A 24,845-nucleotide genomic window follows, 5' to 3' on the forward strand; every position below is an offset into this window, starting at 1 on the left:
ATGTGACGAATACCCACTAGAGGTCACTATTATCCCTGTTAACAGACACCTGTAGCTCACCTGTGCTGTGATTTTAATTACATTAATTCCGCTTTTTCCCTCAAAAACGTTAAAGCGGTTATGAACGTACACGTTAATATGGTAAGTTCTATTATTTAAAATAACTTTCAAATGTACGGATGAAACACGAGAAATTACAGCCGCTGTTAAGCTACTTCATGTCACGTGACCATCGCGGAAGTGACTGGAGCTCTTGTTGATGCGGAAGAGAGACATTTGGGATGTTTGGCTTCTAAAGTTGTTCGACAGTAAACCATATGTGATCGATAATAGAGAAAAAGAAGAAGTGAGCGAGTTTACGGTTTTATTTAAAGTCAAATACTAAACTTTGACCGACAGAAAAACATCTAATGGCGGGCAGTAATTTACAGGTAAGTGGCAGACATTTACTGACAATGATTACATAAGACTGCCCAAATCAAAGAGATGTTAACTCGGCTTTTAATAAACTCAGCTTTTCGTTAAATAAGCAACTAGGGATTTTATATTGTTTGAATGTCTAATTTAGAGACTAACAATAAGCCAACTTGAATGTATTTAGCCATAAATGCAGTTATAAGTACTGGAAAAAACCAGGCACTACTGTGTAAGGAGTGTAAATCACTACTGTTCCTTCATAGATGAAGAAACTCTAACAATATTTAGTTGGGGCTTTATTGTCCTATAGTGAAACATATTTTCTAGGTGTTTTCACTTTTCCAGTGATGAAAAGTAGGAAAGTAAAGTACTAAATTACTTTATTTACATAAAAGTTAGTTTTTTGCTACTTTATGTTTCTGTCTCAGGGCATTTAAATGGGCAGAGTTGTACTTTTTATAATTAGAAAACACTGTATAACTTAAACTGTACAGGTAATTGTTGCTATGGATAGCAAAAACAACAAAAACAAAACTTGGCTCATTGTTTTATTATTATTTAAGATGTCTATGAACCTTTAGCAAGTCACTAAAGTAACTTTAATATTCCCAAAATTACCCAGTATTCCACAAACAGAACAAATATGAGGTACAAGGAGGCGTGTATGTGTATAACATTTATGTAATCATTTTCTTGTTTTCTTTTTTTTGGCCTTAAGGTGTTTCTAGTAAGACCCCACCCATTGGATGGAACAACCTAGACTGAATTATCAATATAGAATAATTATGTCTAATTTAAAATCCTTCATATGTAATTACAGGACACCACCATTTAGAATTTTAAAATATGGTGTTAGTAATCATTTTGAATACTATCTTTTTAAAGTGTTGTTTTATAAGTTTATGCTAAACAACTTACCAACAACAACCAAAATAATTCATATAAGCACTACAAATGTTTTCATAAGTCCTTCTGTTTCATCTTGTTTGTTTTCAGAAAGCTATAGATTTGGCCAGCAAAGCCGCAGAGGAAGACAAGGCCAAAAACTATGAAGAGGCCCTCAGATGTTATCAGCACGCAGTCCAATACTTCCTTCATGTTGTGAAGTGTGAGAAACTTGTACCACAGTTAGATTTGTACATCCTTTGTGCTGTTTTAAACTCCACTTCGGTTCCGCATGAATGATCTAAGTCAGTTTTTGCGTTGCAGATGAGGCCCAAGGCGATCGGGCGAAGCAGAGCATCAGGGCAAAGTGTGCTGACTACCTGGACAGAGCTGAGCAACTTAAGCAATATCTGAAGAAGAAGGAGAATGCTCCTCCAGCCAAACCCGTCAAAGAGTCTGGTGACAAAGGGTAGGAGCAATCAATAAATCTGAGTCCATTTCACAATGTTTGTTACAGTTTAGACTCACTGTTGGAGCTTTGTTCTGCAGGCTGGGTAACTTCCTGAAAAAGAAAAATCTAATTTGGTCTAAATAATGGACAAAGTTGAGAGTTATTGTTAGTTGTCTTGAAATTCTATGTGCATTCTTTTTAACGGACCGAGACAGAGATCAGTTTAAATGTGTACAAATATATATCCATTTATTTATTAAATTTAAAGTTAGATCTGTGACAGATATTTTAAAATGTTTTTGCCTCATTGTAAATTCAGCTGACTTTCTTTGAGTCTTAAACTTTACTCTCACAACCGTTCGCTCAAAAGCACATTGCTCAATCTGCATCCACTTTGCGGATTTAATCAATAAAAACAAGCAAAGTTACTGGAACAGTTGTGCAACAGTAAATACTTATGTATAACACGTAAATAAACCATTTTAATTAATCACTTTCCAGTCAGTAGATGCATTTAATGAACATTTAATGCAGCTGAAGCAGGAACATCTGTAAACCAGCCTGTATTTATCTATAAATGGATGAGTAAGTCCCATTTAATGAGGTGTCAACAGCGTTTTTATACTGCATGAAAAATGTCTCATTCAGTCCATTAAACCTTTCCATTCAGCTGAAGGCAGCAGGACATGTATGTTAATAAATCTGAAGCCTCTGAATTTTTATTTATTATTTATCTGTTGAAGTGTTGCTCTGCCATTTTGCATGACAACCCACTTACCTTTACAGTTGTTAAATCACCTGCAGATGTCAGCCGGTTGCTATAACATAATCACACTCACTTGTGTACACATGAGACAGGTTGTTCTATCAGTTATGTTTTATTGTTGAAATGCATTACATATAAACACTTTTACATAACATTTTTAACCACTGAAATACAGTTTAATACAGAGTTATTACTTGATGTGCTCGGTTCCATCTGGGGTATAACACGACTTACCAAAGAAATGTCTTTTCATCATCTGCAGCATTGCTGTGTGATTAGCTCAGTGTTATAAAAAAAATTAGGTCTAAGGATGGGATTTATTAATCTCCAACTGCTCTGATCTCTATTTAACTTCAGCAGCTTTAAGTTAGTGGGTTGAACAAAAATACTGCATAATACTTTGAGGAATTAAAGCATTTTGTAATACAACTCAAAAGTAATTGGACAAATTAAATAACTGAAACTAAAATGTTCATTTCTAATACTTGGTTGAAAACCCTTTTCTGGCAAATACAGCCTGAAGTCTTGAACTCGTGGACATCACCAGATGCTGGGTTTCCTCCTTTTTAATGCTCTGCCCAGACTTTACTGCACCAATTTCAGTTGCTGTTTGTTTGTGAGCCTTTCTGTTCAAACTTTAGTTTACAACAAGTGAAATGCATGTTTGTTTTGATTAAGATCAGGTGACTGATTTGGTTTTTCAAGATTATTGCACATCTTTGCTTTAGTAAACTCTTGGGTTTGGCTGTAAGTCAGTGTCCAAATATATATGCACCTAACTGTATATATTATTTGAATCTTTGTCATCATTTCCCCAGAAGTGTCTAACTCTGTGACTGTTGCTGTAAACTTGTTATGAAAGTGTAAGCGACATAGTGTCACCATCTAAACATGTTTTTCTTGTTGATTTTTGGTTTACTGTATGGCTCTGCCTTTGTTGGTAAAGTGTGCCACCTGGTGTTCTGATTTAGAAGTCACACATAAGAGAACCATTAGACAGTAGTTTGTAATGAAAGGATGATTCCTGAATTTAGGTGGATCTATACAGCTTTTTACTTTTACCATTTATTGTAATATCCTTTACTAATATTATTTGTATTCTTTGTATACTCCCACCCCCACCTTTTAGGAATGAAAGTGATGAAGGTGAAGACCAAGAAAAAAAGAAGTTCCAAAATCAACTGTCAGGTGCATATCACTGACACACAATTTAGTGACATTTCTTGAAAAGCCAAATGTGTTGGTATTTCTGAACCTCATTTATTTTATAGGTGCCATTGTTATGGAAAAGCCAAACATAAAGTGGGACGATGTAGCTGGACTCGAAGGAGCCAAAGAAGCCCTTAAAGAAGCTGTTATCCTGCCCATCAAATTCCCACATCTGTTTACAGGCAGGGATTTTTTTTTATTATTATTTTTTTTGAAAGTGAAGTTTTTCGTTTCCCTTTTTTTTAAAGACTGAAACTTCTTTTGTAGGCAAGAGAACACCCTGGCGGGGGATCCTTTTGTTTGGGCCTCCAGGAACAGGGAAGTCCTACTTGGCCAAAGCCGTGGCCACAGAAGCTAACAATTCAACCTTCTTCTCAATCTCGTCCTCTGATCTTGTGTCTAAGTGGCTAGGAGAAAGTGAAAAGTGAGGCCCAAGTTCTTTACGTAATGGCAAAATTAAGACTATGAAAAGTTCTGGTCAAGAAAAATGCATCTATTTTTTCCACTTCTGTCTGTCTTTAGGTTGGTGAAGAACTTGTTCTCTTTAGCCAGAGAACACAAACCATCGATCATTTTCATTGATGAGATCGACTCCCTCTGTGGCTCCAGGAGCGAGAACGAGAGTGAAGCAGCTCGCAGAATCAAGACGGAGTTCCTCGTTCAGATGCAGGGTGAGAAAGAAGATACTTACAGATTTGGGCCAACAGCTGGAAAGACGATAAGAAGTGTCATGAACTATGGCTGATAGTTCAGTTATTCATGACAACTGACTGTATTAAGCATTTATTTGTCTAAATCATCATCTGTAAGAGCCGTAGCGCAGAGTCGCCTATTTTTTTCTTTATTTTGTTACAGCAAAATCACAAAAACCTGAAAATATTGAGTGCTCAGTCGACTAATTGTGCAACTCTTTTCTCCTCTCAGGTGTTGGTAATGATAATGACGGAATCCTTGTCCTGGGTGCAACTAATATACCATGGTCGCTGGACTCAGCTATCAGGAGAAGGTCAGCTCCACTTGTTTCTATACAAATGATCACTACCTTTTTTATCTGTGAAAAGCGCTATATAAATACATTTTACTTACTTTTACTTACCTAATCACCTCTTATATTATCTAGTACTGTTCATCAGTGTTTTGTGGGGTAACAGCCAGGATTTAAGAGGTTTAATGTTTGTTTGTGTCTCAGGTTTGAAAAGCGAATCTACATTCCTCTGCCGGAGGAACATGCCCGCTCCTCCATGTTTAAACTGCATCTGGGCTCCACCCCCAATGACCTGACAGAGGCGGATTTCGTGACTCTGGGCAAAAAGACAGATGGCTACTCCGGAGCTGACATCAGTATAATTGTCAGGGACGCCCTGATGCAGCCAGTCAGGAAGGTTCAGACAGCCACCCACTTCAAAAGGGTAAAACCACAGTAACTGTTGCTTGACATGCTCTTTTTGTCATATTTCTAAATGCAAGAAAACCTGGTTCAGGGATCCAGTGGAAGTATATTATTCCAAAATCAAACTAACTGTCATACTTGAAATTCATACAACTGACAAGGTGCTTATCTAATCTTTACATACAACTTTACTTAAGTAATTTAATAACGCACCACTACATTTCTTTGCAAATGCACTGGTGTCGTTTGTGTTATATGCAAATCAGCAGTCATATATTGCTTGTCATTACCTTTTAACTTAATCAGTGATAAAAACAATGTGGAAAAAGGACCAAAAAATGTCCAAATTTGATATATCACCACATATTGTGTGTAATATAACTGCAGGTTACAAAAAAGACAATCCATAATTAGTGTACCCCCCATCTGCACTGACTTTGGCTGTAATATGCCTCCTCATGGTCAGGTGTCATCCTGTGGAATGGCAGCTTACTCTTCAGTCACTGTTGCTCTGAGTTGCTGCTGAGTCTACGGAGGAGGATTACACTGTTTTACTCTGTTACTAAAATGACTCCACTGGTTTTCTGTGGGGTTGAACTTGTCTGGTGGTTCACCCTGCCTCCAGCATTCCAGTGGGAAGATCCCAGTCAGGTTGTACCAGTCGTGGCATTCTTACAGATGTAATTTAGTCCAAAGCTGTAGTGCCTTTTTTATAGGGTTGGGTGTGTTTGACAGAGGAGTGGTCATTTGGGATTAGATGGTTAGAGGCATTGTGACTTCTTCCCCAAATTTGTGTTTTGAGACACATGGCTACTCACAATAAACATTCAGGAATGTACTTTAATTGTATGCATATCAAATTTATGTCTATAACTTGCTTTTAATATGTCTGTAACTGTTCTTGAAGCTCATTCTTTGGGCAGGAGTCTTTCCTGTAACTCCAAAATAAACTTCCATCCGCTTTCACTTATCCTTATAGCTGTTGGAGACTATCCCAGCTCATAATAAACTTATCAATCTAAAATATAAAGTCATCCAGAGGGAGGCAGCACTGTGTGGTGTTTCTTTTTATAATTCTTTATTCCTGTCCTTATGCCATACTAATTCAGGTTCGAGGGTCAACATGGAACAATCCTGGCGTTGTGGTGGATGACCTGCTGACTCCGTGCTCACCTGGAGATCCCAACTCTGTTGAAATGACATGGATGGAGGTCCCTGGAGAGAAACTTCTAGAGCCAGTTGTATCCATGGTAAGAAAAGGGCTCCTTCATCAGTTGATATTGGGAAAACTGTCCAGCCCAGCAACATGTAACAGAGAGCTGAAAGGCTAACAAAGTCCTTTTAGGTGGCTAAAAATGTTAGATTTTTCTAAAATACATCTCGAATGAGTGACTAAACATTTCTCTCACTGAAACCAGATGAACAGAGTCAGCTTTCTGGGAAAAAAACATAGTCTGTTTTGTACTTTTTTGTAACATTATAGAGAGGAGACTAAGCAGTTAGCATAGATACTGTTACTCATCATTTTCAATGTTTTACATTGAACTGAAATTGACATTTGGATATTTGACTTGCCAGTGACACAGTGTTTGCTGGTTGGATCCTACTGAGTGTCAGGATTCTGCTTGCATCGTACGATATTATTGCTCATGGAAAAAATCCTCAGTTACAGGTTATTAGTTTGGGGTTCTTTACCCTCTTATTAGCAGCTTACTGGCATTTAACAGTGTTTTGCTTGTGGATTAAATTGACCAGAAGGCACCATCAAAGTCAGTGAACAATTATGAAATGTTTTTTTTTCCTTCATTGTGGTTAACAATGAATCGCAATCTGTCTCCGCAGCATTATTGACAAACCCAGTGACTGTAATCTATTCTGACCTACCTAATGTTCTCCATACAGGCTGACATGCTGAGGTCACTAAGCAACACCAAGCCTACGGTGAACGAGCAGGACTTGGAGAAGCTGAAGAAGTTTACTGAAGATTTTGGTCAAGAAGGCTAATAATGTCTTTGTACTCAAAAATAGGACTGCACTTAACAACTATCTTTACTCTCAGTTATGCTTCTGATCATATGATTCGCCTTTTCAACTGCTGTGTCAAAAATGGTGGAAAATGTCACAGGTTTAATGGGCCAGTGGTTGCAGCAAATCAGTCTTACAGCTGACAAAAAACATCTATCCTTTTGTCACAGTCATAGATCTTTTTTTTTTTCTTTTTTTTTAAATCAACCCACCAGTTGAGGAATCGCCTCTTTCAGCCACGTTAATCTATCGATCCACCGAGGCTTGTGTTTACATTATTTTTTTAAGGGTTTTTCTTATTATATTTCAAACTGAAGCGTTTTTTTCTGAAACTGCATCACTGTTAGAAAAGTATGTGCAATGGCTACAGTGGGTAGATCCTGGCATCTTTCCATCACTACATACTTTATGTAGTCTAAGACAGATTTTAATAGAACTGGTGTTGTGGTTGACATTTAATAGGAATTTATGCATTCAAGTCTGTGAATACTGGCAATCTTTTTTTTCACTACATACAAATCATTAATGGCTTCCAAAAGGATCTTCTGGGGTTTAAACTGATGTAGAGAAAATGAAAAAATTTCTTAATTCTGATATGCCATTGCACATTTTCTTTCAGCCTTCTCCTGTTAGATTACTGACACTTTACTGTATTTCTAGTTATGTTCTGAGTTATTTATAAATGAATATGCTCTAGCTGTGTTGCCTTTGGGTTTGAAATGTATTTAAGAATTTCCTTTGGGTTTGCAGGGATTACATTAATAAAAAAGGTCACTTGCACTTTTCTTGTATTCTACTGGATATGTTCTGTGAACAGAAGTCTCAGGGCTAAATAAAGGAAGGAAAACATTAACTTTGTGAATATGTTTATTTGTTAAAATACATCTCTTGGTTAACTATCATATTACTATATTTCTAATGCAGTGTAAATCACAATTTAATTTCCTTATATGATAAGTGAATATTAATTTCACAGCAACAAACAAATTAAGACCTGTAGAAAAAATTACATCAATAAGCTGCTTGCAAAACATTTCTTATACATCTCTTAATTCAGTGTCAGTAGTGATGAAAAAATCTGTTTGAAATGCAGACCAAAATGTTTTCTATTGAGCAGAAGTTTGGATTTTAAAAGCGGTCATAATTTATATGCTGAGAAAAAAAGGGTCCTAGCCAAGTGAAATGTCTCAAAAGGCAGATTTACCTGATAAGGGTTTTTTAAGTCTATGGAGATTTAAAAAAACAAAAAAAACCCTACTTTAAATCAAAAGTATGATTGAAAAGCTGCCAATGAAAAAAACATAAACCGAGCACTTACAAATCTCAAAGACTGATGTCCCATTTCACTTCATGTAAATGCCAGGGTTACAATATAACAAACTATGATCAAACCAACGTTCATCAAACGGGTCCCTCAGAAAACGACACTCAAAGGGATCATTGCTTTGGTGTGCGTGTAATACCATCTGAAGCTACCTCCACCACTAATTACCTCAGGAGTCAAAGGTACAATGCAAATTCACAATCAAAACAACAAAACATTAAAATAGCAAAACATACAGTAAACAGAAATAAACAAAAAAAACATCTTTGCACCGTGAAGTGGAAACAAATTGAAAGGAGAGAACCTGAAACGTGCATGAAAGGAGTAGTATCTTTTCTGTCATTTTGACAACTTTGAAAATTAAGTAATGCTTATATTACATTATGTTTTTTGGTTAAGAATATTCATATTCAGATAACACAAAGATGTTGGTAAACAGCAACACAGACTATATTTGAAAGTGCTGAGAGTACATAGTGAGTAATTCACTGCACATCACAATTATGCGTCAGATAGATGTAGCCCAACAGACACGTTTCATTCTAACTCACGTGATGATACAGCGAAGAGGCCATATAAATACAGGGGGAGAGAGTCACTGGCTGCTAGATGTACATTAGTTCTGACGCTAGAATACAGAGAAGAGAGAGCCAAGTGCTAAACCGGTTGCCGCTCCAGCGAGCATGCCCAAAGCCACATCTCCTCCGTCGTCACGCTGTCGCTCCCGAATGATGACATGGTTCACTCCAGGAGCGACGTACCCACCTACAAAACACAAGTTTTATGATGGTAAGTTCATAGAATTTAAACTCTGTTAAACTATTCTACCTTTTCACTTTATCCTCTGGTCACAAATAAGAACATCTAGATGGGTTTTTGTGACCCATTTGTTTAAGAATGAATTTAAATGTCTGTGAAGGTTCTCAGTCATCCAGGTCATCGTAGTCAGAACTGAAGAAGCTTCTCGGATGAGAGGTGAAACGTCTTCAAGCAACTTAAAGAAGTCCAGACGCTTTTCTTTGCAAACTCCTTTGACAATGAATTTAAATAACTTTTGTGTGCTTATATTTTGACTAGTTCCTAGTCCATGATACATTTTTGTCCAAATACCTGAAAAACTGATAAAGATTTTAGACTAAGCTGCATGTTTTTCTTTTTGTTAATGAGCAAATGTTCTTATAGTAACTAAGATTGTATGTAATACTCTTGTTACGCATCAGCATGACAGCACTGGAAATTACTGCGTCAGAAATCCCATACTATGCACGATTTCCTCAGTATGGGAATCTCAGAAGTGTGTTGACAACCACTAAGTTCAGTCACGTTCTGAAATGAGCCAGTTACTGATAAACAAATATTAGGCCTTTCAAAGGGGAAAGGTTTTACTTTTATACAGAAGACTTCTTTTATAAGGATCAAATCCAGTTACTTCACTGCATTATGGGATATTTACATCAGTGTAATTTCCATTTCTTGCATACTCTAATAGTCCCCTGGAAATAATGTGCACTTGGCATGCCATTGGGTACAGACTAAGAATCTGGACATACAAAAGTACCTCAAATACATTTTAATGCAATTAATAATATGCTAATATGTATTCTGGACCCAACTATTGTGAAGATGTCCACTTGTCAACATTCAAATTTAGGTCAGAGTATAGTTAGTCCACAATTTTGTTGTACATCTACAGTGACAATAATAGGCTATTCTATTCTATTCTATTCTATTCTAATTCAGAGCTACCAGAATTCCTATAAACTAGGGGTGGGCAATGTCCAGCTGTTTACCTTGGTATTGATAAGGATAAGCAACTGTGTAGGGCTGCCCATCAGCAGAGTATATGACCTGTGTGGCCTGTGGGGGCGGTGCAGTGTAGTCTCCATATGGGCCTGGGGCATAAACCTGGCAAAACAAAATTACATTTAACAAAGTGACACAAAGGATGTTACTGTATTAATAAACCCTTTGTATTAGATGGCTCATGGAAGAAAGATTGGATTTGTTGGTTTTTGTTTTGTTTTACATTAATCACTTAGTTGATTTTCACTTGTGACAGTCATGCTAAACCACAGACAAATGTTGCAAGTAGCACTATTTTCATAAAAGACTTTAGACCTGAAAAAGTAATTTTATTCAGTTATGAACATGAAAAGAGATGTATTAATACTGTTTTTCACCGGTTGGGGAGGATATTCCGAGTAGGGGGGAGGAGCAGATGCAATCACCTCCTGTGCAAAGCCGATCTGAGGAGCAGTGACCACCTAAAAATATCAAATAACAAAAATCAGCAACTGAAGCTTGCCAACACCAAAAAAACTGAAGCACATAACATTAAGATAAGCGGAAACAATAAAAAAAATATCCAGTTTTCCTCCCAGGAGGACAGTTCTTCTGCTGTGCTCAAGTCACTCTTAGTTCAGCTTTATTCAGAGTTTATTCAGGTAATATGACAGATAATGACAGACTGTCAGTTACAACAACACTAACTTTAAAAAATGTATAAAAATCTCACCATATTAATTCTGGCATCTTGAAGTGCCATTGTCCATGCCCTGCAACAAAAGCAGAAATGATGTCATCTTGAGATTAAAATGTCTGTTCTAATTACCTGTATTTAAATACATCAGACTAATTTTATGACTGGGTGTGCATGTGCAGTCTTACAGAGCATCATCTGCACTGTCTGCACACAGGCTGATGACCCGTCCATCTCTGCACACTATCTGGAACAAGGCATCATGCGTCTTTCCCTCCGGTGGGTTCAGCTCTAAAAAGCAAGTGGGGTGGTGAAACATTTAAAATTAGTGCAAAGAGCTGATCCCTATAATAATAGCATAGGGATCAGCTGCATGAGATCAACATTAAGCGTAAGACTTGTACCCTGACATGCAGCGGAGTTCCGGATGTTAATGCAGTTGACCCTCATGTGGATGTCGTCCTCCATGTCGCGCCGTTGTTGATCGTTGTAGAACACAAGTCGTCCGTCAGCCCATAAGTCAAACCAGTTTCTTTTCCATCGACGCAGTATGGTACCTGACATAGAAAGGTGGTAAAGGTAGTTTATTCTTCCAACAAATATTCCACGATTAGGTTGAGATCCAAAGTCTCCTGTGTTATCATTTTCATATCTCATCACTACTATCAGGCTAAAAATGTTTCATTGTAGGATACAGGTCATCTAAACCACGCAAATGCCCCCACTTACAGCATAAACACTAATACATCCCATTACTGTGGAGGTCAAGCATTCACGTTTTTCCTTTAATTTGTCTGGATACTCACTTTGTCGATGAAGCCAGCCACTCTTTACCATAGCCATCTTGGAAGTAACACCTACAGAATAAAATGTAAACACATTAGAGAGCATCTGTTATTACTGAGACACTAGGAGCACATGACTGGGTGTGGCATATCCAACACAAACCTCGTGACTGTTAGCACTATTAGCAAGTTCACAAATCTATTTTCAGAAACAGAAGCTTATATAAGATAAGTTACAATAACAGCTCATGGTAATATGGCCACATGCCCAGAAATATTAACACCATGTTTAGTTACTCTGTAGTTCCCCCATGCTTAGTTAGACAATGTTTAGGACATGACATTAGTGGAAGCCAGATAACTGACAGTTCTCCTGCTTTAACCACTGTTTAGGATATTTACTTAGATGTGATCCTGGTTTTAAGTCAGACTAGGCCAGTTGTGAGTAGGTCGTCCTCATGTTTAATAACTGCTATGCCACCCATAGCAACCCTGTGATAATGTGGATTTTATATGATATAAGTTCTTTGATATGTAGGTTATTGCTAACCGTTAGCGGCTTTTTAATATAAACACGTCGCCATTACAAAGCTGACCTATCGGTTAACCGTGTTTATAATACGCTAAAACACCACAACTTGTTCTTTAACCGAGGGCATTAGTATCCGTACTTGTAAAAGCGGTGGATAAATGAGTTACTTACTTGATTTCTTGTATGCTTTTTGGGGGGAGGGTGATAGCAAGCCTTTCGTGAAGAAACAGCAAACACGGAAGTGAGATGCAAAAAAAAGAAAAAGAAGAAGACTCCTTCCACGGAGAGGAAAAACCCTGACCGCTAAACTTAGCGGACACTGTACACAACGGAGGCCTTAAGCCACGCCCACAGAGCATCTTCACGAATGTTCAGTCTTTCTGTGAGAGGGAGGTGTTTGTTTTGGATGACGTAACCTATCAGCTGACAGTGGTGGAAAGTGCTAGCAAACGGAGCGAGGGCGCGCTTGTTGAAGTTCGTTTCTAACGTTTCGCAATCACATGGCCGACGGCGAGGCTTGTGTTAATATTCCTCATGTTTATTAAACATGATTCCATTGAGAGTGTGTGTGTAACGAATTTGCTTGTTGGTTCCATCATTTCTGGCTGATACAGTTAGTTAAGAGTGCATTAAATTGGCATAGAACGCGTATAAACTAGTATAAACAATGTAGCAGAGGAGATTGGGAGCAAAGTTATGTGTTCGTAATACTTAAGTAAATGAATAGTACTTAGAAACTTTTTTATTACATGTGAGGTACCAAACGTAAAAAGTTGCGCCCTGTCCTCCAGCACGCATGTTCGGAGTGAAGGCACGCTCGGGGTAAACTGCCACTTCCTCTGTGTTTTTGTGAGCCTCGCTTCATTTAATTCGGCGAAGCCTGTGACTGCAGACAGACTCGCGTTACTCCAAGCCAACTGACCAACGGGCGACCCAGGGTTACAAAACAAACCCAACCTCTCTGGCCAACAGTTTGAGGAGCTAACGAGGGTAACGCAGAAGCTAAACAGCTAATTCGAAATGGCGACGGCAATATACTTGGAACATTACCTTGACAGTAAGTATCCGGAATGTGGTAAATTTCTGTCAACAGATAGAAAATGCAACTTTTAAAGGTTTAGTTGATTACAAATTTTTGGACAGCGGTTTCCATGCAGTGCGTTTGCAACTAACAAGCTGTTAGGTCATTAGCTCGCCAGCTAACTGGTTAGCATTGTGATATTACCTTAGCAGTGATAAAGGTACGTAAACTATTAATGTCTCTTGTCAGTTTCAGTCAAAAGGGAATCTAATAATTAACTGTTTTCACATATTTAGGAAAACTGACTGTAGGTTGCAACCTTTTCTGATTCATGCGCTAGCAATGTTGGAGCAGCCTGTAGCTACGCAACTAGCATTGGTTATATAAGGGCATTTAAAGATAAATTGTTATGTTAACCGCCTTTATATTTAATCTTTGATCATTTTAGTCACAGTTTGTGTTTTTATATAGGAAAGCATTTACAACCTGTTGGTTACCGCGTTTCCCGTAACAGTTTACGCGCCGGGTCGGGGTGTTTGAAGTGCGTCACATGGCGTACAGAGTGTATTTACTAGTCAGTTGTTGTGAATGCCCTTAATAATGTCTGCTATTGGGACAGATGTAATACATGTAAAGCGTTATTTTGTACAGACACGTTGTTACACGATAACATTCTGCAATTCATGCACACGTGAGTGTGTGGTTGTGATGGTATTTGTGTTGTTTTTAATGTGCAGATTTGACATCAAGTATTTTAAATGTTGTATAAAATGTTATGTAAGTATAATGAAAAAAATAATTTTAGCCTTTAGCATTAAAGGTGAAGAAGAGAATGCAGGCAGGATGGAGTGGGCAGAGACAAGTGTCAGGGCGGATTTGTGACAGAAGGATAGCAGGAAGACTGAAAGGGTTGAGTAGGTAGGTGGTAGAGAACGCTAACAAACAGACAGAAGGTAGTCAAGCTAAAGATTATGATTTTCATTGGGAGTGACCAGGTGGAACAGAATTAGACCCATAAAGTGAGGAGGTAGAACAAGAAAGGCTTCAGTGTAAAACGTAATGATTTCTAGGTTGTAATTATTGTCATAATAACCTCCATTCTTTACTTCTTATTTATATTTCTATGGTTTTGAAGTATTCAGTTGAGTTTGTGCATTTGACTTTTTACAAAGGCAATTAATTAAGTGTGATGATTAAGTTCAGAAAATGTAATTGGAATGAACTGTTAGGCATTAATATTGTCTAATCTCTTCTTTAGGTATTGAAAACTTGCCATGTGAGCTACAAAGGAACTTCACTTTGATGCGAGACCTGGACAACAGAACTGAAGGTGATAATTTAATCTCTTAACATTACAGTCAATAAAAAGCTCTGCGGACTTATACAAAATAAACAAATGGCTCTGACAGTATAATCTGCGATACCTGAAAACCCAGTTTAGCCATGCTCCTTATGTGTTAGGTTGTACCACTTACCAGTAGTCTTAGACAAACAGTTGTCAATAGTTTACATCCACTCACTTTCGACCCTTTGTGACTAGAGAAAATCCAAAATATATTCAAACTTATGCATCCAAGTCTTGTTTTATAAGGGTATTAAAGATGTATGCTATGCAGTCATTCCACCCTGGAATAAGAACAGTTCAAGGAAATAATTTAAAGGAAATCATTAATTCATAACAAGAGATACGAACTCTATATATACATTAAGGTTAAAGGCATATTAAGTTAGCAGATTCTAATTTCAGTATAATATACAGAAATGAACAGGATTATTAAATTATTAGATTTTGCTATGGAGTTCAGAGCTCTTGTGGGTAAGCAACCTACCAGCCAATCAGATAACAGTATTCCTTGTTGCTGTGGTAAATCTTTTCCCACCTTAATGTATATCAATGTTACAAACATTACATTGTAACATATTGATATGTTAGATTTGCATGAAACCAAATAATTTATTCAAAACAAAATAATAGATTTTTATTTTTTTAAATATTTTTTCCTGTTTTATGTTTTTTAAATTTCAAAACTTAAACTTAAATGAATAAAACATTTGACCCTATTTTAGCTCTATGCAAACTTACCATGGCATTCATGCCTGTATGAAAACGTCTGACCACAACTGTAAATAGGAAGCTTACATGTAATATTTTATCACTAGTTTTATCCAGCACTATAATGATCATGTTGTTGTGCAGAAAAGAAAGGAGAGATCGATAAACTGGCTGAAGAGTACATCGCAAATGTCAAGAATCTAGCTTCTGAGCAGAGAGTGGAACACCTGCAGAAGATCCAGAATGCCTACAGCAAGTGCAAAGAGTTCAGTGATGACAAAGTCCAGCTCGCAATGCAGACATATGAAATGGTTAGTCCGAAACAATGTGTGTCCTGTCACTGTCCACTGATTCTAATGTCATATTATAGTCATTTTTGTCGCCGTTTTATCAGATTTACATCCTCAATGTGTACATGTACTCAGATTTAAATATGCATAATATCTTTCTACTGTAGGTGGACAAACATATCCGCAGGCTGGATGCAGATCTGGCACGGTTTGAGAATGAGCTCAAGGAGAAACTAGAAGTGAGCTATGACAGTACAGATGGCAGAGGTTTGAAAAGTAAGCTGAGTGACTGCACGCCTTTTATCATAAACGCAACAAAAGACAAGAGTTTTAAGTGTGTATTAATGTAAATATTTTCCCCAGAAAATGATGTGCGGGGGCTGAGAGAGAAGCGTGGATCCAGGGGAAGAGGAAGGAAAGGTTCAGATGAAGATTCTCCCAGAAAGAAAAAGATGAAAAACAGGTAAGTTTGAACCAGTTCTTCAATCAAACTGAAGTTTACTGGATAATCGGGTCATGTTTATGTTTAGTTCTAACCGTGCTCTGTATGTTGGTCTTTTAGCCCAGACTTGAGTGACGCTCTCCTGCCTATGCAGCCGTCAGACGTGTTGGACATGCCGGTCGATCCAAATGAACCTACATACTGCCTGTGTCATCAGGTGTCATATGGAGAAATGATAGGATGTGATAACCCAGATGTAGGTTTACACTTATTTCTTTTTAAGCTTTATTGTAAGAACCTTTTTGACTGAACAAGTTTAGGTTTAATTTTTAAATCTAAATTTTTCTTTGTTATTCTTGGTTTTAGTGCCCCATTGAGTGGTTTCACTTTGCTTGTGTTGATCTCGCCACAAAACCCAAAGGAAAATGGTAAGTTTTTGAGTAGTAACATTGTTATTCTCTTTGTCTGTGACGAGCATATAATTATTATTCATGGATGCTTACCCTCTTTTCTGCAGCAAATTAACATATCCCACTCCTTTTAATCTCTCAGGTTTTGTCCGAGATGCACCCAGGACAGGAAGAAAAAATGAGTTTTCATATTTCCAGAAGTGCTTCTCTAACATCTGTACTTTGGGTAGAGTTTCGTAGTGTCATAAATATATAAAATATTTTAGTTCTTACAGCGCACCATATAAATGGTGGATCATAAAGCTTTCTTTAAAGGCCTAATCCGGAGTTGGAGTATATCTATACTTGTTGCTTTGCTATGTCCGTGTTATTGGATTTCAAGATGCCTGTCTTTGTCCAGTAGCTCTAAAATGACTAGTTTACCTATGTATTATTTGTCTACTTTGGGTAAATCTGGGTAATCTTCTGGGTGTAGTTTCACAAATTGTCATTCAGAAAGTTGTTCCTCTTAAGTCATTTGCTTTGTGTGTGAGAGTGTGTGTGTCAGGCGCGCGCGTGTGTGTGTAAAAAGAAACTCAAAAACCCGGATTGTGTCTTAAGCATACTTGAAATATCAGTTTTATAAATGACTTTTAAATAAATTAACAGCCTGCTGAGAATTTACAATTCAGTTGCCCAAATCCATGTGTAAATGGTGATGGGAAAAGGAATTGTCAGGTTTTTTTTTTTTTTGTTACTACCTCCTTAGGGAATACATCGGCACTGCAAAAATGACTGCAATTGATAACAATGTAAAAAACTGTTTTGATTAGCTTAAACCAAACTAGCAAAGCAATGTAAAATCATTCTGTATTGCATTTTAACAAAAACCTGCGACATCTTTGAATGTATTGTGGTACTAATGGTCAGTCAGTCAGTCAGTGTCTATTGTCAACTGAATGAGGTATTTAAGCACTTTGAATGACATTTTCCCCTTAAAAGGTTTGATAATGCAGGCTTAGTTTTATGATATAGTTTATCTCTTTTAAAACTTTTGCCATAGAACATCATGTCAAACCATATATATGGAAGTATATATATTTTGTATGATATAAAACTATTTTGTGGACACATTTTTTTTTTCCCAAAGATATATTTGTTGTATTGCTTACTTCCTGGTGTACACTCAGATTTTATTTAATAGGATTTTAGAATCTTCTTTTCATATTCAACTGTGAATATCACTCATCTAGGTGTAAGCCACAAATAAAAGAACCAAAGTCTTTGTATTTTGTAAAATTCAGTATTTTATAACAAATAAAGATTCACTATTATCCATGCATAATTTTGTTTATTGCACCTTAAAACGGAATTTTATGTTTGTTATCATTATATTATCAGGTTGTTCTCAAACATTGTTTGGTTTTGTTTCCCCTGATTTAGAAATGTTCCTCTAGACTCTGTGCCTGTTTCATTTCATGACTGAAGTTTAGGTGTTGCTGGAGGCCTGTTCCCGAAAGCAAGTTAATGAAAATGGAGTTTATTAACCCTTACCTGAGGGAAACGCTTAACGAACTTAAACTATGGGTTAGTTACTTGGGTAACAGTATCTCGGGTGTAGTAATTTGCCTTAAAACAGGTGCTTTTATGTCATCAGTGTTAGAGACTGCAGTCACTGGATGTTGTAAATTTAATATCTCTATTGGTTGTGACTAAGAGCTCGTGCACAATCAACATTTCTGCTGACAGCATTGAAGTCACCTCTAAAAAGTGTCAGATTTGAAACTTGACATCTGTAAATCACCTAACGTATTACTGGACCAGGCTATGACTTTAAAATCCATAAGTAAACAGTCTTGTTTTTTAAGATATATTTTAGTGCCCATGAGGCTACAGCTGAAGAAATGGTCTGTCTTTAAAAAATATAATAAAAATAACTTACTACAGGATTCCAGAAATATCCTAACTTTGTCTATCAAGAAGCATTCAAGTGAAATAAATTATGACTAACTGGATCAAACCAATAGTAACAGTTACTATTGTTACCTTACCTAATGACCATTTATGCCTTTATTTTATTTTTGTTTTGTTTTTTACAGATTAATGCTATGGTACACAGACACAAAATCATAGCTCTAGTTTCCCTTGATTAACAGGCTTTGGTCTTTGCTTGCCATTAAGGGAGGTTCATGGTGGTTTTTTTGTCATTAAAGGCATAGTGTTTCTACTATATTGACGTTTATTGAAGCATTGCCATCTACAACAGTTGGGTTGTATGTTCCTGCAGTCTCACTATAGATTTACATCTACATTCTTAATTAAAACATTGATGAAGAGAGAGTTTTAAAATCCATCATCTGATTCTTCATCCCAGCTGCACTTTTCTAAGGTGGTCTTAGTGAAATCAACTTCCAAGTTGTAAACAAAGTCAGGATCATCTTTGTGCCTCCGGTTTTTCTCAAACAGTTCGTCCATTTGGCCTTTCTTGCGTGCCAGCTCCTCATCGTCCAGTTTGTTCAGGTCTTCGTCAGGGTCCAGACAGAACGAGGAGAGGCTGTGCTCCAGACTGAAGCCCTGCATGTGATCGCGTAGGATAATGTGAAGCTTCTCAAGCTGGCTCTGAGAGACACCCTCCAGGTAGTCCCTGTGTCGAGGGTTGTTCTTCAGCCTTTCAGCAGCCATGCTGTAGTCTGGAAGAGACGGCATGAGGTAATAGGATGGTTGTAGTCCTGCCCAGCTACTTCGTGGCAATCTACAAGAACAAAATAAGCTACATACATATGTTAATGCAGTGTGCATTCACGACTCCAGCTCTGATCACAGTACCTATGTCTCAAAAAATGGACTAACAAAAACAGGAAGGAAAAAACGCAGAACGATAAATGTATGTTTCCATGTATTACATATTAGTTATTTATTATTAACACTCACTAGCAATGACCTTAGTTAAACAAAGTAAGATGCTCCTATTTTAGTCAGAAATAGGAGCCTGAGGCTCAGCAGCTTGCAGGTAATCCACCTGCTGCTATCCACGAGATATAGAAATCAAAACTTCAGGGCCTCATGACTCTGACAGATTTGTTAGATTTACTAGAGTATTATATAATTATTAATATACAGCAAACGAGGCTAAAATAATATTCTCACACTGATTGTAGCTACCTTGTAACATGTGACATGGAGCACAGAGAACGAGTCCCAATGTGTCCGTGGTGCCTTACCGGAGTATTTGGAGAAATTTCGCACAGGTATTATTCTTTTTCGCACCTTTTTGGTTTCCGTGTGCTCATAAATTAAAACTATGGATGGAGGGCTGAACTGCACCCCGCAGCGCTTTGCCGCAAAACGCATCCTGTACTTCTATTACAACAAACAAACTTAACCCAATCCGACCATCAATTTAAACATGTTTAAAACAGAAACATCGCAGCCATAATTATTGCTACTAGCGCACAGTATGAATAAAAAAAAATCGAGCAGCGGCTTCAGGGATGATTACGCGTTGCCAGGTTGCCAGCAGAGCCTTTACGTAAAGACGCTTCTGTTTGTTGGGATGCCTGACGCTAAATTTCGGATTTAAAAAATTAATATAAAATCATTTAACTTTCACGTATCATTATTATTCATTTTATTCCTGAAAACTGCTTTCTATGTCTATAAATGTTACTAAATGTTTCCTTAAAAGCTTGTGTTTTTCAATCTCTACACAGGCACATTTGCAGGCTCCCTGAAACTACAAAAGGGGCCTTCAAAAAATCATCTTCCGTAAACACTTCAAAGAAGCGCTTAAGCGGTGGTAGCTGTGCTTGAGTTAAATAAACAGCCTATAAACGCGTCTCAGCGTTGGCCATTATATTTTTAATGTATTTTAAACTGTTCTGTGTTGTTTCTGCGTTGAGCTTATTCTCGAAATGTCACTGTTTGGGTGAAAAGGGTACGTGAGCTAGGTTCTATGTGAAAACTCGATAGTCATTCAATAAGCTCTCATTATTATTGATTGAAGGTCATTTAAATTAAGTTGTTGGGGGTTTTTTTTGGTTTTTTTGTTTGAGGGAAGGAATAGTATTTTTACAGTAGACAAAAAAGTGCTGTAAATATACCCCTGTATGGATAACATGACATATATAATCTAGCATAGTTTGAAAAACAAATGCATCTTTAATCCCATCCTGCGATTTTCCAAAAATATAGATACATGTTCAAATTCAAAAAGCTTTTACCTGGAGATACTGATCAGTGTAACCTGCTAATTTGTGCAGATGAGATTCAGAATCACTGTGATCTTCTGAGGCAGTGGCTTGCGCCCTCATCAGTGACAGTGGAGCTCAACAAAAAGGGTTTCCACAGGTATTCGGTTGTTTGTTTTCTCAAAAGAAAGCTGTTCTGCCTTTGGGGCTACTTGTCAGGAGAATCAATGATATTTTCTAATATGTTTTAGGGAGGTGACAACTACAGTTGAGTTCAGATCCAAAGAGCTCTGTGGTGTCAAAGTTTTGCTGATTCATAGATGGCCCAGAGATGTCTATGTTGATCCATATCAACTTGCATCCCTTAGCGATCAAAACAAGTGGAAGGTAAGACACCGAGCAACTAGATGTAGTATAACGCAGTGTAAAATTCTACTACAAACCACAGTCATGTACAAAACATGTGCACAGTGTATATGTTTTATTTAATTATTTCTGTGTTAAACTTTGTAAGATATTACTAGATTCACCCATTGACCTTGAGGTTCCTGCTCACGAAGCTTCAGGATTTGTCACCTATGTGTATCCTTTCTCCACTGGACCAACTTCCAAGTTATTCAAAGTAACAATTCCAATACATGGTCGCTACCACAAGCCCTCATTTGATGGAAAAATGTTTAAATCTGTTGACATAGAAGCTCCAGAGCTGCTGCTGCGGACAGAAAAATGTAAGTGGATTCATTTTATTTTATAGCAATTTCTGACACTATGTAAATCTATACAGAAAGAAAACAATGTAAACCAAATGTGGTATTTAAAATGCAATGTTGTGTCATGATGTGTAATGAAACAAATTAACGAAATACATTAAATCAACCTTACTGTTTGCAATATAATTTTACGTGACTGCATAATTAAACTAAATGATGTCGGAGCGTAAAATCCTAAATTTGTATCTGTTTTCTATGAAAGTGGAGTGTCAATGAATATTACCAAATTATTTCAGTTTTGTGGTTGTGGATAGGTTGCATACATATAATAACTTTAATGATCAAAACTTTATAGTATAAAAACAAAAATGTGACTTAAAAAATGTGACTTTTCAGTTTGGCTTTCTGAAACACTTTCTTCTAAAACTATTTCTCTTATCCAGGTGCACAGCTTAGCAGCTTAGAGCCTCACACAGTTGTGGATGCACCATGCACTGCCAGCAATTCAAGCACTTGTTCTTGGGTTAAAGTCAAGCCTCAGCAGGTGATTGTGTACAATATTTCACCAAATCTTGAGTGAAAAGGTGATTTAAAAAAACAAAACTCAATCATTCAATTGTTTCCCTTTTTGCCTTATAGGATCTCAATCCAGTGAGTTTCCAGCTCCCAGTGGGTGATGGGTCTTTGGTGGCACACGTATGCGGAGGGACTCTTCTTGTCACAATGATCTGCTGTGTGGCACTGTCCAAATACATGTGGAAACATCAAATAATTTAAAGAGCAAAAATTGTACTGGCATTATGTTGTTGTTGTTTTTTTTTATCAAACTAACAAGGAAGAGGCACTTTCAGTGTTGTTATCTTATCTGCAGAAATGTTGCAAGCAGAGAACAGGACTAATTGAGATGGGAAAGAATACTGAGATATTGCTGAAACAACAGATAAATGCTGAAAGATATCAGAATTTATCTTTTTCCATTCCAGCCAATGTAACTATGTTTATTTTGGTGAATCCCGCAACCTGTGCAAGCATTTTTCCTGCTATGACCTCATTTTGGGAGGATCATGATTCTTTATCTGTTCAGTTTAGCGCACCTAATTAAGGAACATAAAAATCTATTAGTTTGTACTGTTTTGGGGTATTTGGTAGTGATTTTCATTTATTTTTGTCTATAACATGGGCTATTATAATAACACGATTATAAAACTGGAGTCTACAGTAGTATAATCTGTATTTTAACACTGAATAAAATGTATACAGTTCAGACTGCTATAAATACAATATAACAACAATGTTAATAGTATTCTTTTCTTGTGGCAGTTTAAAGAATGCCATGATGAGGTAAAGGTCATATCCATTTGAGACAGAGTACCGGGTGTCATACTGTGCCAATGTTTGGACGTTTGATTTATGAGTGACAAACTGTGCTGCCATGCATGCTGTCAGGACAAAACAAGTTTTTTATTCTTCCAGCTTATCTGTCTTGTCTTATTGCATCTGTTATCCAGTTTTGGTCTCCTAAAAGGCTCCATTTGTAGTTGTATGTTCTTGACCCTGTTGGGTAGTGCATGTGGCACTACACAACCTATTTCAACATGGAAACGCCTTCACACAATGCAGTCAATGAAGAGCCAGTCAAATTTTTTTCTTGTTTTGCAGAGAAAATGCTTAGGGCAATTTAGAAATTGTATAATCACATAGTTTGTTAAAAAGATTTAAGTCTGCAGCATATTATGGATCACCAGTGAGCAAAGAGAGGTGCATAGTCACATAGTGTCAACAGTAGAAGTGTTTTTGAAATCATCCTCTGTAAAATGTAACTAGAACTTTCTCCAAAAGTTGAATCTGTTCATCTGGACGTAGCGTTTTGTGGGAGAAACGTTTCGTCACTCATCCAAGTGACTTCTTCAGTCTCAGCTGACTGCAGGTTTCCCCAAACCTTATAAACAGGACATTTGCATAATGACTGAAACCAGCCCACAGAAGGAACAATGGGCTGTGACGTTTTAACTAGAACTTTCACCACCGGGGGCAGTACCAGCTCCTGTAGTAAGAAAATGTACCTGAGATCCCCCAGTAAAGATCTGGATATACTCTCTACCTGAGATGATCACATACAGTGACACAACTGTCTTTTGTCTAAATTACATATCAATAAGAGCACACCCACTGCAAATAGCATTAGATATCTTGCTTGATCGCTATTTTTGACTGGGAAAATTAGCACCAAGAGCTTTTATCATACCAGTAATATACTCAGCATGCTCATTAACTCCTGTATTTTCAATGAGCTGTCTCCAGCAGTGGAAAGCTGCACTTATGTTTACTCTTCTTTTACTTGATTTCCCTTTGGGAGGTGATGCTGCTGCTGCTGATAACGGTTACTTTCCAGGTGCTTCCTCTGCTTCTCCATATTTCCTCTTCCTCTCATGTTGACTTTCTACACCATCTTGTGGAACAAACTGTTAATACAGAAAAGTACAATCTAGCCCTATTTTAACTTCAGTTGATAACTATATGCACAAAATATAGAAATTTTTTGTTATAAAGTCAATTGTATCTGTTGGAGTTGGTGGTGATGAGTGTCAGGGGTGATTTGTGACTGAAGGATAGCAGCAGAGTGAAAGTGAAGGTTTACATGATGGTAGAGAGACCTGAGATGAGATGGCACTGATAAAGACTCAGGAGGCCAACCTGGCGGTGGCGGAGTTGAACATGTTTAGATTTTCATTAGAAAGAACCAGGAAGTGCACAATCACAAAATTGAGGAAGATGTTGGGATAAGGTGAGATGGAGGCAGATGACCCACTGTGGCAACCCCTAAAGGAAGCTAAAGAACCTTTATAAGTTCTTACTAGTTTATGAACTATACTGCAGGAAAACTAATAAGTAGTTAACCTATTATCTTCCCTTTTTTTAATATAACTAACATATTATATGTCTATATTGCTTTTCCTCCCTCAAAATAGGCATTTTTTGTTGTTGCTATAAAAATTTTGCCCTCATTTGGAATGAGTCTTTGTGACTTAACATAAGTCTATACATTTTTCTGTTGTTTCTCACAGCGTGATGAACAACGATGTGTGTATAGAAAGTACACTGGCTAGTATGTTATTGGCTTTTTTTCTTCTTCTTTCATTTACGCTGTAAAAATCTGAGTATAAAATTAAGCTTTCAAAATTAGGCCATTTAAAATTTCCTAGGGCAGGAAAATAAACAAACGTTACATTAATGTCAGATTAGTGAGAGAAACCTCCCACATTATAGTTATAATTAACAAAATAATTGCTCTGCAGCTGGAAAATTACGTCTGTAAATGCTGAACTACATTACCTAAAACCTAATGAAACTTCCACTTTAATAAGTTTCAGCATGTTTCACATTTTTATTATTCTTAATGCTTAAAAACGTGTTATTGCACATTATGATCCGTGTGGTTTTGCACACGGGCTCTGATTTTTCTTTTCTTTTTTTTCTTTGCTTAAGATAG

The 24,845-nt window shown here is 37.1% G+C and overlaps 5 protein-coding genes across 8 annotated transcripts; 3 read left to right on the forward strand and 2 right to left on the reverse strand.

The window, feature by feature from the left end:
* The first annotated feature begins 201 nt into the window (after positions 1-201).
* Positions 202-8,243, forward strand: LOC100711005 (vacuolar protein sorting-associated protein 4B). Its single transcript, XM_003439924.4, has 11 exons — positions 202-431; positions 1,414-1,525; positions 1,627-1,771; positions 3,649-3,707; positions 3,791-3,910; positions 3,996-4,152; positions 4,251-4,399; positions 4,653-4,734; positions 4,918-5,137; positions 6,228-6,368; positions 7,021-8,243. Exons 1-11 carry the CDS (start codon positions 411-413, stop codon positions 7,120-7,122), a joined length of 1,308 nt encoding a protein of 435 aa, XP_003439972.1. The 5' UTR covers positions 202-410; the 3' UTR covers positions 7,123-8,243.
* plekhb2 (pleckstrin homology domain containing, family B (evectins) member 2) lies at positions 7,993-12,580 on the reverse strand. The gene is made up of 8 exons (XM_003439922.5): positions 12,435-12,580; positions 11,753-11,803; positions 11,351-11,503; positions 11,135-11,237; positions 10,983-11,022; positions 10,648-10,731; positions 10,258-10,372; positions 7,993-9,232 (listed from the first exon to the last, which is right to left on the reverse strand). The coding sequence occupies exons 2-8, from the start codon at positions 11,787-11,789 to the stop codon at positions 9,096-9,098; spliced, it is 669 nt and encodes a 222-aa protein (XP_003439970.1). The 5' UTR covers positions 11,790-11,803; positions 12,435-12,580; the 3' UTR covers positions 7,993-9,095.
* Positions 12,581-12,759: 179 nt separating this feature from the next.
* On the forward strand, positions 12,760-17,528 carry ing5a (inhibitor of growth family, member 5a). Of its 2 annotated transcripts, none has more exons than XM_003439919.5 (8): positions 12,760-13,320; positions 14,543-14,614; positions 15,482-15,648; positions 15,795-15,903; positions 15,991-16,090; positions 16,190-16,325; positions 16,436-16,497; positions 16,622-17,528. In XM_003439919.5, exons 1-8 carry the CDS (start codon positions 13,284-13,286, stop codon positions 16,659-16,661), a joined length of 723 nt encoding a protein of 240 aa, XP_003439967.1. In that variant the 5' UTR covers positions 12,760-13,283; the 3' UTR covers positions 16,662-17,528. The 2 variants fall into 2 exon arrangements, with proteins under 2 accessions (XP_003439967.1, XP_025758940.1); XM_025903155.1 differs by lacking the exon at positions 12,760-13,320 and adding an exon at positions 14,119-14,202.
* Positions 17,330-19,983, reverse strand: cep19 (centrosomal protein 19). Of its 3 annotated transcripts, none has more exons than XM_003439918.4 (2): positions 19,680-19,983; positions 17,330-19,148 (listed from the first exon to the last, which is right to left on the reverse strand). In XM_003439918.4, the coding sequence occupies exons 1-2, from the start codon at positions 19,807-19,809 to the stop codon at positions 18,802-18,804; spliced, it is 477 nt and encodes a 158-aa protein (XP_003439966.1). In that variant the 5' UTR covers positions 19,810-19,983; the 3' UTR covers positions 17,330-18,801. The 3 variants fall into 3 exon arrangements, 2 of the variants coding, with proteins under 2 accessions (XP_003439966.1, XP_005478965.1); XM_005478908.3 differs by having other exon boundaries at positions 17,330-19,228; positions 19,621-19,983; XR_003216423.1 differs by having other exon boundaries at positions 19,006-19,303; positions 19,680-19,821.
* Positions 19,984-20,208: 225 nt separating this feature from the next.
* pigx (phosphatidylinositol glycan anchor biosynthesis, class X) lies at positions 20,209-22,832 on the forward strand. The gene is made up of 6 exons (XM_003439917.3): positions 20,209-20,392; positions 20,718-20,805; positions 20,897-21,032; positions 21,160-21,373; positions 21,799-21,899; positions 21,995-22,832. Exons 1-6 carry the CDS (start codon positions 20,320-20,322, stop codon positions 22,130-22,132), a joined length of 750 nt encoding a protein of 249 aa, XP_003439965.1. The 5' UTR covers positions 20,209-20,319; the 3' UTR covers positions 22,133-22,832.
* The last annotated feature ends 2,013 nt before the right edge of the window (positions 22,833-24,845 follow it).

This window comes from Oreochromis niloticus, linkage group LG23 (genome assembly GCF_001858045.2).
Source record: "Oreochromis niloticus isolate F11D_XX linkage group LG23, O_niloticus_UMD_NMBU, whole genome shotgun sequence".
Lineage (NCBI taxonomy): Eukaryota > Metazoa > Chordata > Actinopteri > Cichliformes > Cichlidae > Oreochromis > Oreochromis niloticus.

Coding starts and splice junctions, on each gene's coding strand:
- LOC100711005 (XM_003439924.4), top strand. CDS start 411: ATGGCGGGCAGTAATTTACAG. Junction 4,153..4,250: donor TGGCTAGGAGAAAGTGAAAA/GTGAGGCCCAAG, acceptor GTCTGTCTTTAG/GTTGGTGAAGAACTTGTTCT. Junction 5,138..6,227: donor CAGCCACCCACTTCAAAAGG/GTAAAACCACAG, acceptor ATACTAATTCAG/GTTCGAGGGTCAACATGGAA.
- pigx (XM_003439917.3), top strand. CDS start 20,320: ATGTATTTTAAACTGTTCTGTGTTGTTTCTGCGTTGAGCTTATTCTCG. Junction 20,393..20,717: donor TCACTGTTTGGGTGAAAAGG/GTACGTGAGCTA, acceptor TAATTTGTGCAG/ATGAGATTCAGAATCACTGT. Junction 21,900..21,994: donor TTAAAGTCAAGCCTCAGCAG/GTGATTGTGTAC, acceptor TTTGCCTTATAG/GATCTCAATCCAGTGAGTTT.
- plekhb2 (XM_003439922.5), bottom strand. CDS start 11,789: ATGGCTATGGTAAAGAGTGGCTGGCTTCATCGACAAA. Junction 11,238..11,350: donor GAACTCCGCTGCATGTCAGG/GTACAAGTCTTA, acceptor CTTGCTTTTTAG/AGCTGAACCCACCGGAGGGA. Junction 10,732..10,982: donor AAGATGCCAGAATTAATATG/GTGAGATTTTTA, acceptor TGATATTTTTAG/GTGGTCACTGCTCCTCAGAT.
- ing5a (XM_003439919.5), top strand. CDS start 13,284: ATGGCGACGGCAATATACTTGGAACATTACCTTGACA. Junction 14,615..15,481: donor CCTGGACAACAGAACTGAAG/GTGATAATTTAA, acceptor GTTGTTGTGCAG/AAAAGAAAGGAGAGATCGAT. Junction 16,326..16,435: donor TAGGATGTGATAACCCAGAT/GTAGGTTTACAC, acceptor TCTTGGTTTTAG/TGCCCCATTGAGTGGTTTCA.
- cep19 (XM_003439918.4), bottom strand. CDS start 19,809: ATGCGTTTTGCGGCAAAGCGCTGCGGGGTGCAGTTCAGCCCTCCATCC. Junction 19,149..19,679: donor AAATTTCTCCAAATACTCCG/GTAAGGCACCAC, acceptor CGTCTCTTCCAG/ACTACAGCATGGCTGCTGAA.